Source organism: Rhinopithecus bieti, unplaced genomic scaffold (genome assembly GCF_001698545.2).
Source record: "Rhinopithecus bieti isolate Rb0 unplaced genomic scaffold, ASM169854v2 scaffold_23529, whole genome shotgun sequence".
In the NCBI taxonomy this organism is placed as follows: domain Eukaryota; kingdom Metazoa; phylum Chordata; class Mammalia; order Primates; family Cercopithecidae; genus Rhinopithecus; species Rhinopithecus bieti.
The window spans coordinates 494,110-509,227 of NW_016810813.1; the positions used below are offsets into that span (position 1 = coordinate 494,110).

Sequence of the window (15,118 nt, forward strand, 5' to 3'; positions counted from 1 at the left end):
AGCCGCTACCATCATGCTAGTGAGCCAGTCAGCAGGAATGAGTACACAGAGGTGACTTAAGGCCAGGGAGGAATTACTTTCCATTCTCACCACCTCCTACAAGGAGGAAAAAAATCAAACCAACCTGAGACTGGGGAAGTGGGGAAGATGGGAACAGAATGGCTCTTCGAGGATTTACCTATAGAGACTTAGGTGTCATCAAGGTCAAGAACCTAGGAACAGCTCAGATTAGCAAAATTTGAAGTTAAATCTGCAAGGAGCTGTTGATATAAGGGACAAGTAAGACCCAGAGGATGAGAGGAGAGGTGTTAAATCAGAGAAAAAGGAAGTGACCCCACCCAAAAAACTACAGAGATCAGGCAATAGCTTGAGGGGTTTTCAACTCCCCCCTATAATTTTCACGAGCCATCCCTTAACACACAATCTAATTTTTTTAAGTGCTTGCTTTGCAAATTCAGCTTCAAGATAAATCTCCCTCCCCCGGCACCACACCCCAAATAGAAATCTTGAATTGTCTCTGGGACAAGATAAGGAGAGGAGAATGCCCCAGACCAAGGTAAGAGCTACAGTTATCAGTCTTTAATAACTTACAGGCAAATACTAAAAAACAGTTAATAACAATAATACATAGGACATACACGGCTTATAAAAAGGGTCATGGATCTACAAATGTGGGGAGGGGTTCTTGGCACTTTCACAAACACAAAAATAAAAATTATGTGACTGGTATCCCTAGAAAAGCAGCTTGGGGAGACTCCCCAGTTGGGGGACAGAGGATGGGGAGATAGTTCTTTCATCCCAAACACATTCTCCAAGCCACTTTCCATCCCCCCTACCCAAAACGCATCCAATTAAAAAGCCAGAGAAGAAAAACAAGAAACAGGGTCGAGGTAGAGTCACAGTTTACATTTACGTCTCCACGGTCCTGCAGCGCCCACTTCTCCAGAGAGGATGAGAGAGAGATATGCACAGACATGCCATCTCCCATCCCCACCCCAATGTGGCGCCAAAACAGGACCCCCCATTCTCCTCTCTCCTTCACTGAGGTGGACAAGTCCTGCACCCTAGTCTGACTGAGAGGTCACAGGCTAGCCCCACGCTGCTGTCCAAGTGTGCAGACCCCTACCAGGTGGGGGGAAAAGGAGGGGGTGCTCGGGTCACCGTCTCTTCTTGCCACCCCGAGCTGCCTTCTTTCTCTTGAGAATCATCTCATAGAGGCGCTCCAGGCCCTGCTGCAGACCCAGACCGTCCACAGCGCTGCAGCCTTGCACATGAGTGAGAGTGGCGGCTGCGAGCTCTCGGACTGCCAGCCTCTTCTCCACCTCAGCAGCGCTCAGTGCCCCGGGCTGGTCCTGCTTGTTGGCCAGCACCAGCACTGGCACGCCCTGGTTGTCTGAGGCCCGGCTGATTCGGTGCAACTCCACCTTGGCCTCCTCCAGCCGCTCGGCCTCCGCAGCGTCCACCACAAACACCAGCCCGTCTGTCCGGCGGGTGTAAGAGCGCCACAGTGGTCGCAGCTTCTCCTGCCCCCCGACGTCCCACACTTGGAAGGTGATGCCACGCGATCCCCCGAGGGGCACCCGGATCTTCTCGGTGTTGAAGCCTTTGGTGGGGACACTCTGGACAAACTCCTTGAACTTGAGGCGGTAAAGGAGGGAGGTCTTTCCAGCAGAGTCCAGCCCAATGACCACGACATGCAGGGCTTGGAAGTGGGGCAAGAAGGAGGAGGCAGTGGGCGCCATCTCAGTCAAGTGGTTCCCCATAGTGAACTAAGGCGCCTAGTAGAGGCAGGGAGGCCTTGAAATTTAAGGTTCCAAGGAGCACAGCTGGGTTATCTGAACCAATAAAAGGTCATGGGAGAAAAAGGAGACGTTTAATATACACACAAGATTTGCAACTTCTTGATCCCTTCCTAAATCAGCCGCCCATCCTTCCTTTTAAAAATTCCTTTCCTTTTTTTTTTTTTAAGGTATAACAGAGGTGTTTCCCCACTCCCTGGAGGGTCGTGAGGGGGGCGATGGGACCTAAAGAGACTTCCAGGTCCTGGGCCACTCAAGTGGGGGGTGAGGGCTCGATTCGTGGACGGTGGGCTTCCAGAGCCTCTTCTCAGAGCTTATGGCGCCATCCCCCAGGCAAGATCCCCGCGGGAAGGGGGAAGTCGACAGTGCCCCAAACTAAGAGTTAGGGTGCAGACGCTGAGACCGGAGATTGAGTGCGGCTCCCACCCGCCCTCAGCAGCCCCAAGCCGTTGACACAGTGCCCTTCCTTACTCTGCGACCCCCGCCCCACCGCCCCACGACACTCCCCTGGCCGCCAGTCCTCCTCCGATAGCGGACCCCAGCTCCAGCGGCCCCGCACCGGGGCCGCCTCAGCACGGTCTGCAGTGTCCGTTTACCTCTCGTGAGCCGCGCTCTCCTCGTGCCTTTCCTGGTCAAACACCGCAGCCGCTCCGCGAGACCCCTGCAGGCACCCAGCGCGCCTCCACCGCTGCCTCTGCAGAGCCTGCCTAGGGTTCGGCCTTAAAAACCCGCGTGTGACGTCACAAGGCGCGGACCAACCAGCGGCGGCGGGGCGGAGCGTGGAGCTACGAGCTCTGCATCCCCCCACCACACGCGGAGGGACGGTTGCTCAATCCGTGGCTGCTCTATTTGACCTTTTCTACAACATTCTAATATTTGGAATTAAACCTGGATTTAATCCGGAACGGAGGGTGGGAGGGGCGAAAGGAACGTGGCTGGCAACGTTTGACTCGGGAGGAAAGATATGAATACCCCAATATTCGCACTACCATCACATCCCCCTCCATCAGGCAGAGATACCACCCCACATGGACACTCCTTCAGCCAAAGGATCTACTCGGAGAGGCTGACAAGCCTTTCTCCTTTATCTTTCATAATTCAATTGTCAAACCTGTGTGAACCTAGAGCCCCATAAAACAGCTGCTTCATAGTGGTAAGCCCATTATCTACAATAGCCTGTTAGGGACTGTTGTCTGCCTTTTACAGATAAAAGGGTTGAATGACTTTATCTAAGGTTACACTCAACAGTATGTTTAGCCGCAGTGGCTCATACCTGTAAACTCAGCACTTTGGGAGGCTGAGGCAGGCAGATCACTCGAGCTCAGGAGTTCCAGACCAGCCTGGACAACAGGGTGAAACCCCGTCAGTAATAAAAAGACAAAAATTAGCCGGGCGTGGTGGCGGGTGCCTGTAATCCCAGCTACTCAGGAGGCTGAGGCAGGAGAATCGCTTGAACCCACTGGTGGAGCTTGCAGTGAGCTGAGATCGTGCCACTGCATTCTAGCCTGGGCGACAGAGCGAGACTCTGTCTCAAAACAAAACAAACAAACAAACAAAAAAAAACAGTGTGTTTATTGGGCCGGGCACGGTGGCTCATGCCTGTAATACCAGCACTTTGGGAGGCCGAGGTGGGCGGATCACCTGAGGTCAGGAGTTCCAGACCAGCCTGGCCAACATGGTGAAACCCCGTCCCTACTAAAAATACAAAAATTAGCCGGGTGTGGTGGTGGGCGCCTGTAATTCCAGCTACTGGGGAGGCTGAGGCAGGAGAATCGCTTGAACCCAGGAGGTGGAGGTTGCAGTGAGCTGAGATCACGCCATTGCACTCCAGCCTGGGCAACAGAGCAAGACTCCGTCTCAAAAAAAACAAAAAACAAAAACAAAAACAGTGTGTTTATTGACCTCATTCATACTGTGTGCTCTGAATGAGACAGAGAGATGGTAGAGAAATAGAGAATGTCTCGGCTGTAGAACCAGGCCTCAGAGGGCTTAAGACTTAAGACTGGCAGTGACAGAATGAGACAGCACATGTATTGGGTCTTTGTAAATCATGAGATAGCGCTTGTAGGATTTCAGAGAGAGAGAATGTGTCAACTGGAAGCTTCTGGAAGGGTTTATAGACTTTCTTTAGCCCTATCTAGGACTGGTTAGGAGGGGTGCAGGAATGAGTGGGGTCTCCCCAGCCACTGCAGCCTGCTACAGTCTGGGTAGCCCTGAAAGGAAGGAGATGCCACAAAGGGGCAGTGTGACCAAAAGGACAACAGTGATTAGGTGGGGGAGGGGAGAGGGCAAATCAAAGAAGAATGAAATTGTAGATTGTAACTTTATGTATGCATGTATGTATGTATTTATTTTTGAGACGGAGTCTTGCTCTGTTGCCCAGGCTGGAGTGCAATGGTGCGATCTCAGCTCACTGCAACCTCCACCTCCCAGGTTCTAGCAATTCTCCTGCCTCAGCCTCCGGAGTAGCTGGTATTATAGGCATGTGCCACCACGCCCAGCTAATTTTGTACTTTTAGTAGAGACGGGATTTCTCCATGTTGGTCAGGCTGGTCTCAAACTCCTGACCTCCAGTGATCCGCTTGCGTCGGCCTCCCAAAGTGTTGGGATTACAGGCGTGAGCCACTGCACATGGCCAGCTGTAACTGTAATATTCCTATTTTTGCCTGGAGGTTGGATTATTTTATTTATTGTGTAATTCAGTATTAACCTTTTTAAGGGCTATGTGTGAGAGGGATTAGAAAAAGGAGAAGGGAAGTCATTGCCAGACAGCAGGGCCCAGCCTTTTCCTGCCCACCCGCCTCAATCAAGTGCTGATAAATAAGCTTCCCATCTGTTTGTCACCAGCATGCCTTGCCACCTCCTTCTTCCCCCCTCCACTACGAAACCAGCCACCTGGTTTCCCCAGCAATGCAGGGAGCCTCCCCAAATCCCTAAAGACCTCAGGAAATTAGTCTAAGATTAAGACCTTAGGAAATTAGTTTGTTACACCCCAAGTTGGAGGGTGACAGGTTGCAGCAGCAGCTAATGTACAGGAGACAGAGCTGAGCATGGTGAAGTTAGGAGAGGGGAAGACGGAACAGGCCCAGCAGTTGAGAACCACTGCACTGTTGAGTGGCCACTGCATGCTAGGCTGTGGTCTAGGAACTTTGCTTACTTTTTCTTTTTTAATACACAAGTCAAGCCCATGAAGTAAGTATGGTTAGTCTAAAAAGAAGAAACTGAAGCACAGAAAGGTTAGGTAATTTGTTGAAGGTTGTCCAGCTAGAAACTGGCCAAATGTGGCTTTGAACAAATGTTGCAATGGCTATGAGACTGAAAACACACAGAAACTGAAAACACAGAAGTTGTCTTGTTTCTTCCACAATCTTTGAAGCTTCTTTAACATGGCTCCTATAATATATCTTGGGACTCACACCCAAGATAGAAATTGTCACTTATCTGATAAAGGAAATGAAACTGACAATCCTACCCCACCCTTCCATCTTTCATGTTTGCCAGAGAAGGTGTTAATGAACAAATGGGAAGGAGAAGGTGGGGCTGGGGAGGGGTAAAGAAAGGGGCCCAGCTCGTCCAGGCATCACTAAGCTATGGGCCTACACTAATCCCTGCAGAGAACATCTGAACATTTGTACATTAAGCAATCATTATTTTTTGAACGATACAGAGATTAGCATGGCCCCTGTGCAAGGATGACATGCAAATTCATGAAGCATTCCATATTTTATTTTTTTCAGAATTAAAATACAAATGCTTTTTTTTTTTTTTTTTACAGACAAGGTCTCACTCTGTCAGCCAGGCTGGAGTGCAGTGGCGAGACCATAGCTTGCTGCAGCCTTGAACTCTTTGGCTCAAGAGATCCTCCGCCTCAGACTCCTGAGCAGCTGGGATTACAGACGCGTGCCACCACATTTGGCTAGAGAACTACTTTAGATTAGTGGAAGAGTGTGCAGGAGAACCTTTCAAAGAGGTGACGCTGAGTCGAGGTTTAAGTGACACTGAGTCAGATAAGCATCATTCTTCCTCAGCGTTGTCTCCTCCACCAGACTAAGTGATCAAGGGCAGCAGCTGGTTCTTATCTGTAGCTCTACCATGCCCAGCACCATGCCTGGCACACATAGGCAGTCAGAAAATCTTGTGTGAATTAATGAATGCATGATGGAAAAAATGTACTCAGAGGGCTCCCTGAGTATGAGAACCAAACCTCCACCCTTAGCGTGGGAGTTTCCTAGCCTGGGGTCCTTGGGCCCTTGGGGGTTCTGTTGATACTGGGTTGGCCAGGAATTCCTACAAACCCTGCATTTCTAGGCAGTGTCTGAGTAGTATAGAACTCTCAGGCCTTTGCTGGAGAGAAGGAACTTAAAGGAGAAAAACAGGGACCAAAGATGGGGATGACATTGGAGAGAGAGGTTGCCCTCAGGGCATGCTGGAATACTGGACTGAGAGTCAGTGCGTGAGTCCCATCCTTCCATCCCTCATAGGAGAGTAGCTTGAAAAAGTAAAAAGTCACTTCTGGCAAAGAGCAGTGGCTCACGCCTATAATCCCAACACTTTGGGTGGTTGAGGCGGACGGATCACCTGAAGTCAGGAGTTCAAGACCAGCCTGGCCAACATGGTGAAACCCTGTCTCTACTAAAAATACAAAAAAATTAGCAGGGTGTGGTGGCGTACGCCTGTAGTCCCAACTACTCGGGAGGCTGAAGCAGGAGAATAGCTGGAACCGGGAAGGCGAAGGTTGCAGTGAGCCGAGATTGTGCCACTGCACTCCAGCCTGGGCGACAGAGCGAGACTCCGTCTCAATTAAAAAAAAAAAAAAGAAAGAAAGAAAGAAAAGAAAAGAAAAAAAAGTCACTTCCCCGCCTGGGAGCCTCGGTTTCCTTATCCTGTAATGAAGGGCTTTAGACGTCTCCAGGTCCTTTACCCGTAACAGTCCATGCTCTGAAGTAAGGGAGGGTAGGAGGATGGGTGGAGCTTGCCTAGGAAGTGGCTGAGAACATCCTTGTCTCTGCAGCATATTAGCCAAGTACCTGTCTTCGTAAACAAACGAGGGAAAGACGAGTCTGCAGGAGTAGGGGGTCGGGTGGGGGAATGGACGCCACGGAGCAGTTATCAGCTCGGGAATCACGAAGGCCCATGTTTCAAATCCCAGTTCTGTTTCCTCATGAACAAAATGGAGAAAACCCAGCCCATCGCTAAGTATGAGTGTGGGGCAAAAATGTGTGAAAGGGCCCCAAAGATACCCTTCTCCCCAACCAGGAGCTCTCTCCCTGGCAACCACCCCAAAATCAAGTCCCAGGGTGGAGTCAGGGGCTAGAAATAAGTAGATGCTGCCCCCTGGTGGATGTATTTGTCACTGCCTGATTGGTGAAGAAAAGCGGAGTCGTCCGAGATGAAGTTATTCAGGGTCCTTTGTTGGCTCCCGAAGTCTCCTTTCAGACAGGGCCTTTCCTACAGTTTCAGATTGGAGGTAGAAAATACACCCTCTTCAAGTTTTTAGTGTGTGAGTGATACCAAATTAAAATGAACACTATTTGAGCAGAAACTCTAATTTTGATGACATTTTCCATGTATTTACAGAGGGTCTAATAGGTCCAGGGAACACTGACTGAGGCAGGCAGGAGAGGGTTACAGGGTGGGGAATATTTTCTTTTTTTTTTTTTCTGAGACAGGGTCTTACTCTATGGCCCAGGCTGGAGTGCAATGGTGTGATCTCAGCTCACTGCAACCTCCGCATCCTGGGCTTCAGTGATCCTCCCACCTCAGCCTCCTGAGTAGCTGGGACTTACAGGCTCCCACCACCACACCCAGCTAATTTTTTTTCTTTTTTTCTTTTTGAGATGGAATCTTGCTCTGTCGCCCAGGCTGGAGTGCAGTGGCATGATCTTGGCTCACTGCAACCTCCACCTCCTGGGTTCAAGCAATTCTCCTGCCTCAGCCTCCCAAGTAGCTGAGATTACAGGCACCCGAAACCATGCCTAGCTAATTTTTGTGTTTTTAGTAGAGACGGGATTTCACCATGTTGGTCAGGCATGATCTTGGCTCACTGCAACGTCTGCCTGCTGGGTTCAAGTGATTCTGCTGCCTCAGCCTCCCGAGTAGCTGGGATTACAGGCGTGTGCCACCATGCCCGGCTAATTTTGGTATTTTTAGTAGAGACAGGGTTTCACCATGTGTCTCAGGCTGGTGTCAAACTTGGCTCAAGCAATTTACCTGCCTCAGCCTCTCAAAGTGCTGGGATCACAGGCGAGAGCCACCATGCTCAGCCGTGGGAAGGTTTTCAAGAGCTCAGTTGCAGCCATGGTGTAATGTCTGCAGGCTATCCATATGGGGACAAATGTCCAGAGTCCATATACTCAGGAGTCTGGAGCTCAGGGGAGGCCTTAGTTGGAGGAGTGACCTTGGGTGGTCAGTGAGAAACAGACACAAGAGTCCTGAGATGGGTGGAACTCCCCAGGGAGCAATGGGGTGAGAGGAGGAAAGTGGTTCCATAACACTGTCATGAGCATCTCCACATTCAAGGCAGGGAAATGAAGTGAAGGATGGAGAAGCAGTGTCTGGAGAGGTAGAAGGAAAACCACAAAAGGCTGCAAGTGCCTGAAGCCAAGGAAAGTAAGGACTTGAGGAAGGAAAAGGGAGTGGCCCTCAGCATCCAAGGACTGAGAGACCAGAGGGAATTCGGACAGCCTGGGGATGGGGGTTTCCAAGAGGAATGTCTAGGGATGGCTAGAGAAGGGGGCTGGAGATTTCGAGGAGAGTTATTTCAACAGAGGTGACAGTGCCAAGAAGGATTCTCTCCAGAAAACGTAGAGTTGAACAAGGACTGAGCGGGCACTGGAGAACTTGCAGGAGACCAAGTAAGCCATCAGGAAAGCAACAGGAGATGGAGGTCACGTCCTTCTGTGACCTTGCAGACAGGCAGTCATAGACCACTCAGGATTAGCCCTTATTGGACACAAAAGGAAACTCCCAGGCTCTTAGATATGAGTAAAAGGAGAATATCCCAGTCTCAGCAGGAATGTCAATCTCAGAGCCAGATTTCATGGCCGGGGTGCCAGGACTTCCTGAGGAGCAGAATGAGGGCACTGATGGTCAAAAGAGGTGTTATGGGCTCTTGGGACTTGGTGTGTGAAAGGCAATAAGCCCATAGTTGGTGGGGTGACGGGGCTCCTCTGCCTGTCTGTGGGCTCTGGAGACCACTGAAAACCAGCTGCATCCCCCCGACCACATCCTTTCAGCATGTGCCACCCTTGGGGAAAGCCACCTGTGAACTATGTCAGGATGGTTTCCCCCAAAATTTGGAGCCCACTCTGAGGTCTAGCACAGGTCAGAGCTCTAGGGTAACCAACTCTCCCTGATCGCCTGGAACCTTGCCAGTTTTCGTTCTCAAAGTCCCATATTCCAGGAAACCCCTAATCCCCTAGCAAACTGGATGACTGGTTACCCCCACTGGGAGCTCAGACCTCCTACTTGACTAGTGAGTTTTGAGGTCACAGGGACAATCCTAAGTTGTGGGACAGAGGGCCTCTGGGCTCCTGCAAGAGTCTGCACTCTCCTACCTGTGTCCTGTGCCTGAGGTGTGCGACCATAAAATAGAAAGTGAAAAACATCATGACGAGTGGAGAGAGAGGGAAGAAGAAAGAAAAAAGCTTCATATTTTACTACATTTTTTCCTTCTAACAGTGATGGTGTCTCACTATGTTGCTCAGGCTGGTCTTAACCTCCCGGGCTCAAGTGATGCTCCCACCTCAGCCTGCCTGAGTAGCTAAGACCACAGGTGCACACCACCATGCCTGGCTATTTATTTATTTATTTATTTATTATTATTTTATTTTATTTTGAGATAGAGTTTCGCTCTTGTTGCCCAGGCTGGAGTGCAATGGCACCATCTCACCTCACCACAACCTCCGCCTCCTGAGTTCAAGTGATTCTCCTGCCTCAGCCTCCTGAATAGCTGGGATTACAAGCATGTGCCTTCATGCCTGGTCAGTTTCTCCACGTTGGTCAGGCTGGTCTCGAACTTCCGACCTCAGGTGATCCACCCACCTCGGCCTCCCAAAGTGCTGGGATTACAGGCGTGAGCCACCACGCCCGGCCTATTATTATTATTTCATAGAGACAGGGTATCTCTACGTTGTTCAGGCTGGTCTTGAATTGCTGGGCTCAAGTGATTTTCCCACCTTGCCCTCCCAAAGTGTTGGGATTACAGGTATGAGCCACCACCCCGGCCTCCTCTATACCTTTTTTTTGGGTCATTTTTTTTTACAATTTTATTTTATTTTTAAAAATTATTTGTAGAGATGAGGTCTTGCTATATTGCCCAGGCTGGTCTCAAACTCTTGGACTCAAGTGATCTGCGCACCTCGGCCTCCCAAAGTGCTGGAATTACAGGCATGAACCACCGTGCTTGGCCCTTATGTAGTTTTGTTTTGCTTTTTTTTTTTTGAGATGGAGTCGCACTCTGTCACCTAGGCTGAAGTGCAGTGGCATGATCTTGGCTCACTGCAACCTCCACCTCAGGGTTCAAGCAATTCTCCCACCTCAGCCCCCTAAGTAGCTGGAACTACAGGCGCATGCCACCACACCCAGCTAATTTTTAAATTTTTAGTAGAAATGGTTTCACTACATTGGCCAGGCTGGTCTCCGACTCCTGACCTCGTGATCCGCCCTCCTCGGCCTCCCAAAGTGCTGGGATTACAGGCGTGAGCCGCCGCACCCGGCCTTGGCCCTTACATACTTTTATAGTTCCATTTTTTTCACTTTGAAATCTTTGACCCACTTGGCATTTATCTTGGTGTATGGTGAGTGAACCGTGATTGTAACACTGCACTCCAGCCTGGACAACAGAGGGAAACCTTGTCTCAAAATATAGATAGATACAGCCGGGCGCGGTGGCTCAAGCCTGTAATCCCAGCACTTAGGAAGGCCGAGGCAGTGGATCACGAGGTCAGGAGATGGAGACCATCCTGGCTAACGCGGTGAAACCCCGTCTCTACTAAAAATACAAAAAAATTAGTCCAGTGTGGTGGCACGCTCCTGTAGTCCCAGCTACTTGGTAGGCTGAGGCAGGAGAATCGCTTAAACCCGGGAGGCGGAGGTTGCAGTGAGCTGAGATAGTGCCACTGCACTCCAGCCCGGGCGACAGTGCGAGACTCCATCTTAGAAAAAAAAAAAAAAAGATAGGTAGACAGACAGATAGATAGATAGGCCAGGCTCAGTGGCTCACACCTATAATCTCAGCACTTTGGGAGGCCGAGGTGGGTGGCTGCCATGTTGCACTTCACAGGGTAATAGAATGGAGATGACAATGACACGGTGGAGATTGGGGTAAAGTGAAATGAGGGAAACACTTGCTGAGAGGTTAAAAAAAAAAAAAGTAAGGGGCACCAAAAGACTCAGCAATCCAGATAAATGTCTTGATTATCTTATCATCGAGATAAGATATATTGCATTGAACTATTATTTATTTTGATTACTGAAGGGTTCTGGAGGAGCACCCCCTGAAATTAGAACCTAGAGGACTGGCCTCACCCTAATCCTGGCCATGGCTAACAATAATGCCCACCTCTTAGGGGTGTTGAGTGAATTAAATGAGATAATGCACGTAGAGCCCTCGGACCCGAGGCTGGCATTGGGAAAGGCACAGTTTATATTTTTTGACCTGGTTGTTCACCAGGCAATCCCTGCCATCCCGCTCTCCGTCCTGCAGGGGGAGCATGACTGACTGACTGTCACTATCCGATCTAGGATACCTTCTTGCTTTTCTGAAATCAAATAAAAGAGACATAAACTCCCATCTCAGCTGTTGTGTTAGGAAGGAGGACGGGAATGGTAAATGCTGACGCTACAGGCGGCAGTCTGTGTCTCAGAGAGAAAATTTATCCCAACCTTGCTTGGGGCCTTGACTCCATCTTCCCCCCAGAGCACCCCGCCAGTCACCCGGCCCTGTGGTGTCCTCCCACCCGGAGGCTGATCTTCCCCCTTCACGCCTGCCCCGGGCCAATAGCCTCCTAACGGCTATTGGATGCTCCAGTGAGCCGTGATTGCACCACTGCACTCCAGCCTTGGTAACAGAGCCAGACCCTGTCTCAAATAAATAAAAATAAAAATAAAGGAAAGAAAGGGTGGCAACAGAAGTGGGTCCCATTGAACTTCAAGCCTTCAAGCTGCAGCCATGGCTGGACAGGTTGAACTAGCAGGCAGGAGCAGTCGCCATCTTGGCAGGGATTAATGACCCTGATCCATCATCAGGAGGAGAGAGTGGTGCTCTTATGCAGGGAGGGCAGGTGGAACATGTGTGAACTCTGGTGATCTGTTTGGGTGCCACGTGTTACTCCCAGGTCCACCTGTGACATGAATGGACAAGTGCAGGAATAATCTGATATTATTCTCTATTAAATAACGTGCACAACAAATTTCTGGATTTTTATTAAAAGAGCATCTTCTCTGCTACGTGCAAATATATGATCTGAGAAATTCTGACCCGTGGACGTTAAAGTATAAAAAAGTTTCCTTGTCTCAGAACAATGTTAGAACAGACATCAACTCACTGCTTCTAGAAGAGCAGCCACTCCTTGATTTCACAAACTCAATAAACAGTCTCAGTTGTTGTTTAGTATCATTAGGAAGACCACTATTTTGACAGAGGTTTCTAGAGCATGTCACAATGACATTGGATACCAAAGAAATGAGTAACAGGCTTGGTTATATGCAATGGCTACCCTCAACCCCCCAACTTCCTGTCCAGTCAAATTCCCTCTGACCTGCTCTCTGCATCTGCCTCTCCAGAAACAGGGCAGACACAGGATTGTCAAAAGTGCTTGCTTCCACCCTCTCCCCCTAAAGGTGACTCAATAAGCAACCCCTGCCCGGCCCAAGGGTCCCTACCACCTTTCCCTGGCTCTGGGTCCACTTTTCTGTACCTTGGACATGGGCATAACATGTTACCCATGAGGCACAGGATGAGTAGCAGGGGCAACCCTGTGACCAGCTGCTGCAAGAGGGGCTGCTGTTTGGCTGGCTACCCTTATGCAGCTCTATGCAGTACAAAACAGCAGGAGAGAGAAGAATGGCAAGTGGAGGGGGAGGCAGAAAATAACAAGAACAAATGCACATATATGATCGTGGACTTGGGTTTTAATTTCCTTATGAGGGCTCCCGTGTCATGTAAAACTTAACATTGAGTGTCTATGCTTTCCTCCTGCTAATCTATCTGACGTCAGTTTCAGTCTCAGACCCAGCAGGGACCCTAAGGGGATAGAGGTAAAGTTTTGCCTCCCCTACACAGTCATTGCCCACTCCCACCCTCATCTTGAGTTAACCTCTGATCTACTTTATGTCTACAGAGTTCCCTTTCCTGGCATTTCATATGAAGGGAATCACACTGTATGTGGTCTTTTGTGTCTGACTGATGTCTTTCTCTGAGTGTAATGTTTCTGAGGTTCATCACCATTGTGGCATGTGCCATTATGTTGTACCATTATGTTTTTATTCCTGAATATCACATTTTGTTTATCCGTTACACCCACTGATGGACATTTGAGTAGTTTTCAGTTCAGAGCTGTTCAAATAATGCTGCTCTAAACATTTGCCTTTAAATCTTTATAAGGACATATGTTGTCACTTCTCTCGGCCTGCCTGCTCGTTACAGGTGTTTCAGGGATTCTGAAACATGTACTTCTCTTCATACACAAAATACTATCTTTGTGTCATTTCTCCCAGTCCATGGCTACTGGGGACCACCTGTATACTTCACCCCAATCACAGAAACAGAAGTCCAGTCTCTCTATGTTTTCAAAGGCCTCGTTTGATTTTCAAAGAGATTTTCAACTAACTCTTTTTTTTTTCTTTTTCTTTCTTTCTTTCTTTTTTTTTTTTTTTTTTTTTTTTTTTTTTTTTGACAAGTCTCTCTCTGTGGCCCGTGGTGGAGCACAGAGGCGTGACCATGGCTCACTGTAACCTCGACCTCCCCGGCTCAAGTGACCCTCCATCTCATCCTCCTTAGTAGCTGGGACTACAGGTGCATGCCACCATGCCTAGCTTCATACGTACTTGCTTCCATCCTCTGCCCCTAATGGTGCCACGGACTCTCTTCTCAATAAGCACCCTCAGCCCATGGGTCTTTAGACTCAGCCTTGCTCACACGGATTCGCCATCTCCCTTCAGGCCTTTCTGCCTCAGCTTGCTGATTCTGTATTTTATAACCCCAGAAAGTGTTCTAAGATCCACTCATCCACCAGCGTAGACATCTGGAGTTATAACGGTATCACTTGTTATCCAAATCCGTGTGGTCCCCAAGTTTCAGATATTGGTAGTGATAACTGAGGTCTTGAAAAACATATTTGCTTCTTCTCTCTCCCTCAGCCTCCCTCCTTCAGTCATCAAGTCCCAGAGCAGAATGCTTCCCAAACTCTGATGTGCATGTGCATTCTGGGGGAACCTTGTTAACATGCAGATTCTGACACAATAGGTCTGGAGCCAGTGATTCTGCACTTCTAACCCACTCCCAGATGATGTCAATGGTGCTGGTCTGGGGACCACACTGTGAGCAGCAAGACTGTAGCAAGATGCTCCTCTCTACTAAATATCCTTTTTTAAAAGGGGCATATGGGCTTGGCGCAATAGCTCATGCCTGCAATCCCAGCACTTTGGGAGGCGGAGTGGGGAGGATCACTTGAGGAGTTTGAGACCACCCACGGCAACATAGGTAGACCTCATCTCTACAAAAAAAAAAAAAAAAAAATTAAGAAAAATTAGCCAGGTGGGCAGGAATGGTGGCTCACACCTATAATCCCAGAATTTTGGAAGGCCAAGACAGGTGGATCACTTGAGGTCAGGAGTTCAAGACTAGCCTGGCCAACATGGTGAAACTCTGTCTCTACTAAAAACACAAAAATTAGCCAGATGTTCACGCCTGTAGTGCCAGCTACTCAGGAGGTTGAGGCAGGAGAATCGCTTGAACCTGAGAGGCGGAGGTTGCAGTGAGCCGAGATCACATCACTGCACTCCAGCCTGGGCGACAGAGCAAGACATCGTCTCAAAAAAAATTAACCAGCTGTGGTGATGCGCGCCTATAGTCCCAGCTACTTGGGAGGCTGAGGCAGGAAGACTGCTTGAGCCAGGAAGTCAAGGCTGCAGTGAGCCGTGATCTCTTCACTGCATTCCAGCTGGAATGCTGTGTGTATCACAGCATTGAGACTGTGAGACTGTGTATCAAAAAACAAAAAACAGCCAGGCGCAGTGGCTCATGCCTGTAATCCCAACACATCGGGAGGCCAAGGCAGGTGGATCACCTGAGGTTGGGAGTTCGAGACCAGCCTGAC

General features: G+C 49.3%; 1 protein-coding gene across 1 annotated transcript; it reads right to left on the reverse strand.

The window, feature by feature from the left end:
* Positions 1 to 363: 363 nt before the first annotated feature.
* Positions 364 to 2,532, reverse strand: ARL4D (ARF like GTPase 4D). The gene is made up of 2 exons (XM_017892816.1): positions 2,396 to 2,532; positions 364 to 1,835 (listed from the first exon to the last, which is right to left on the reverse strand). Exon 2 carries the CDS (start codon positions 1,761 to 1,763, stop codon positions 1,158 to 1,160), a length of 606 nt encoding a protein of 201 aa, XP_017748305.1. The 5' UTR covers positions 1,764 to 1,835; positions 2,396 to 2,532; the 3' UTR covers positions 364 to 1,157.
* Positions 2,533 to 15,118: the final 12,586 nt, after the last annotated feature.

Excerpts from the sequence above, each read along its gene's own strand:
- ARL4D (XM_017892816.1), bottom strand. The coding sequence starts at position 1,763 with ATGGGGAACCACTTGACTGAGATGGCGCCCACTGCCTCCTCCTTCTTG.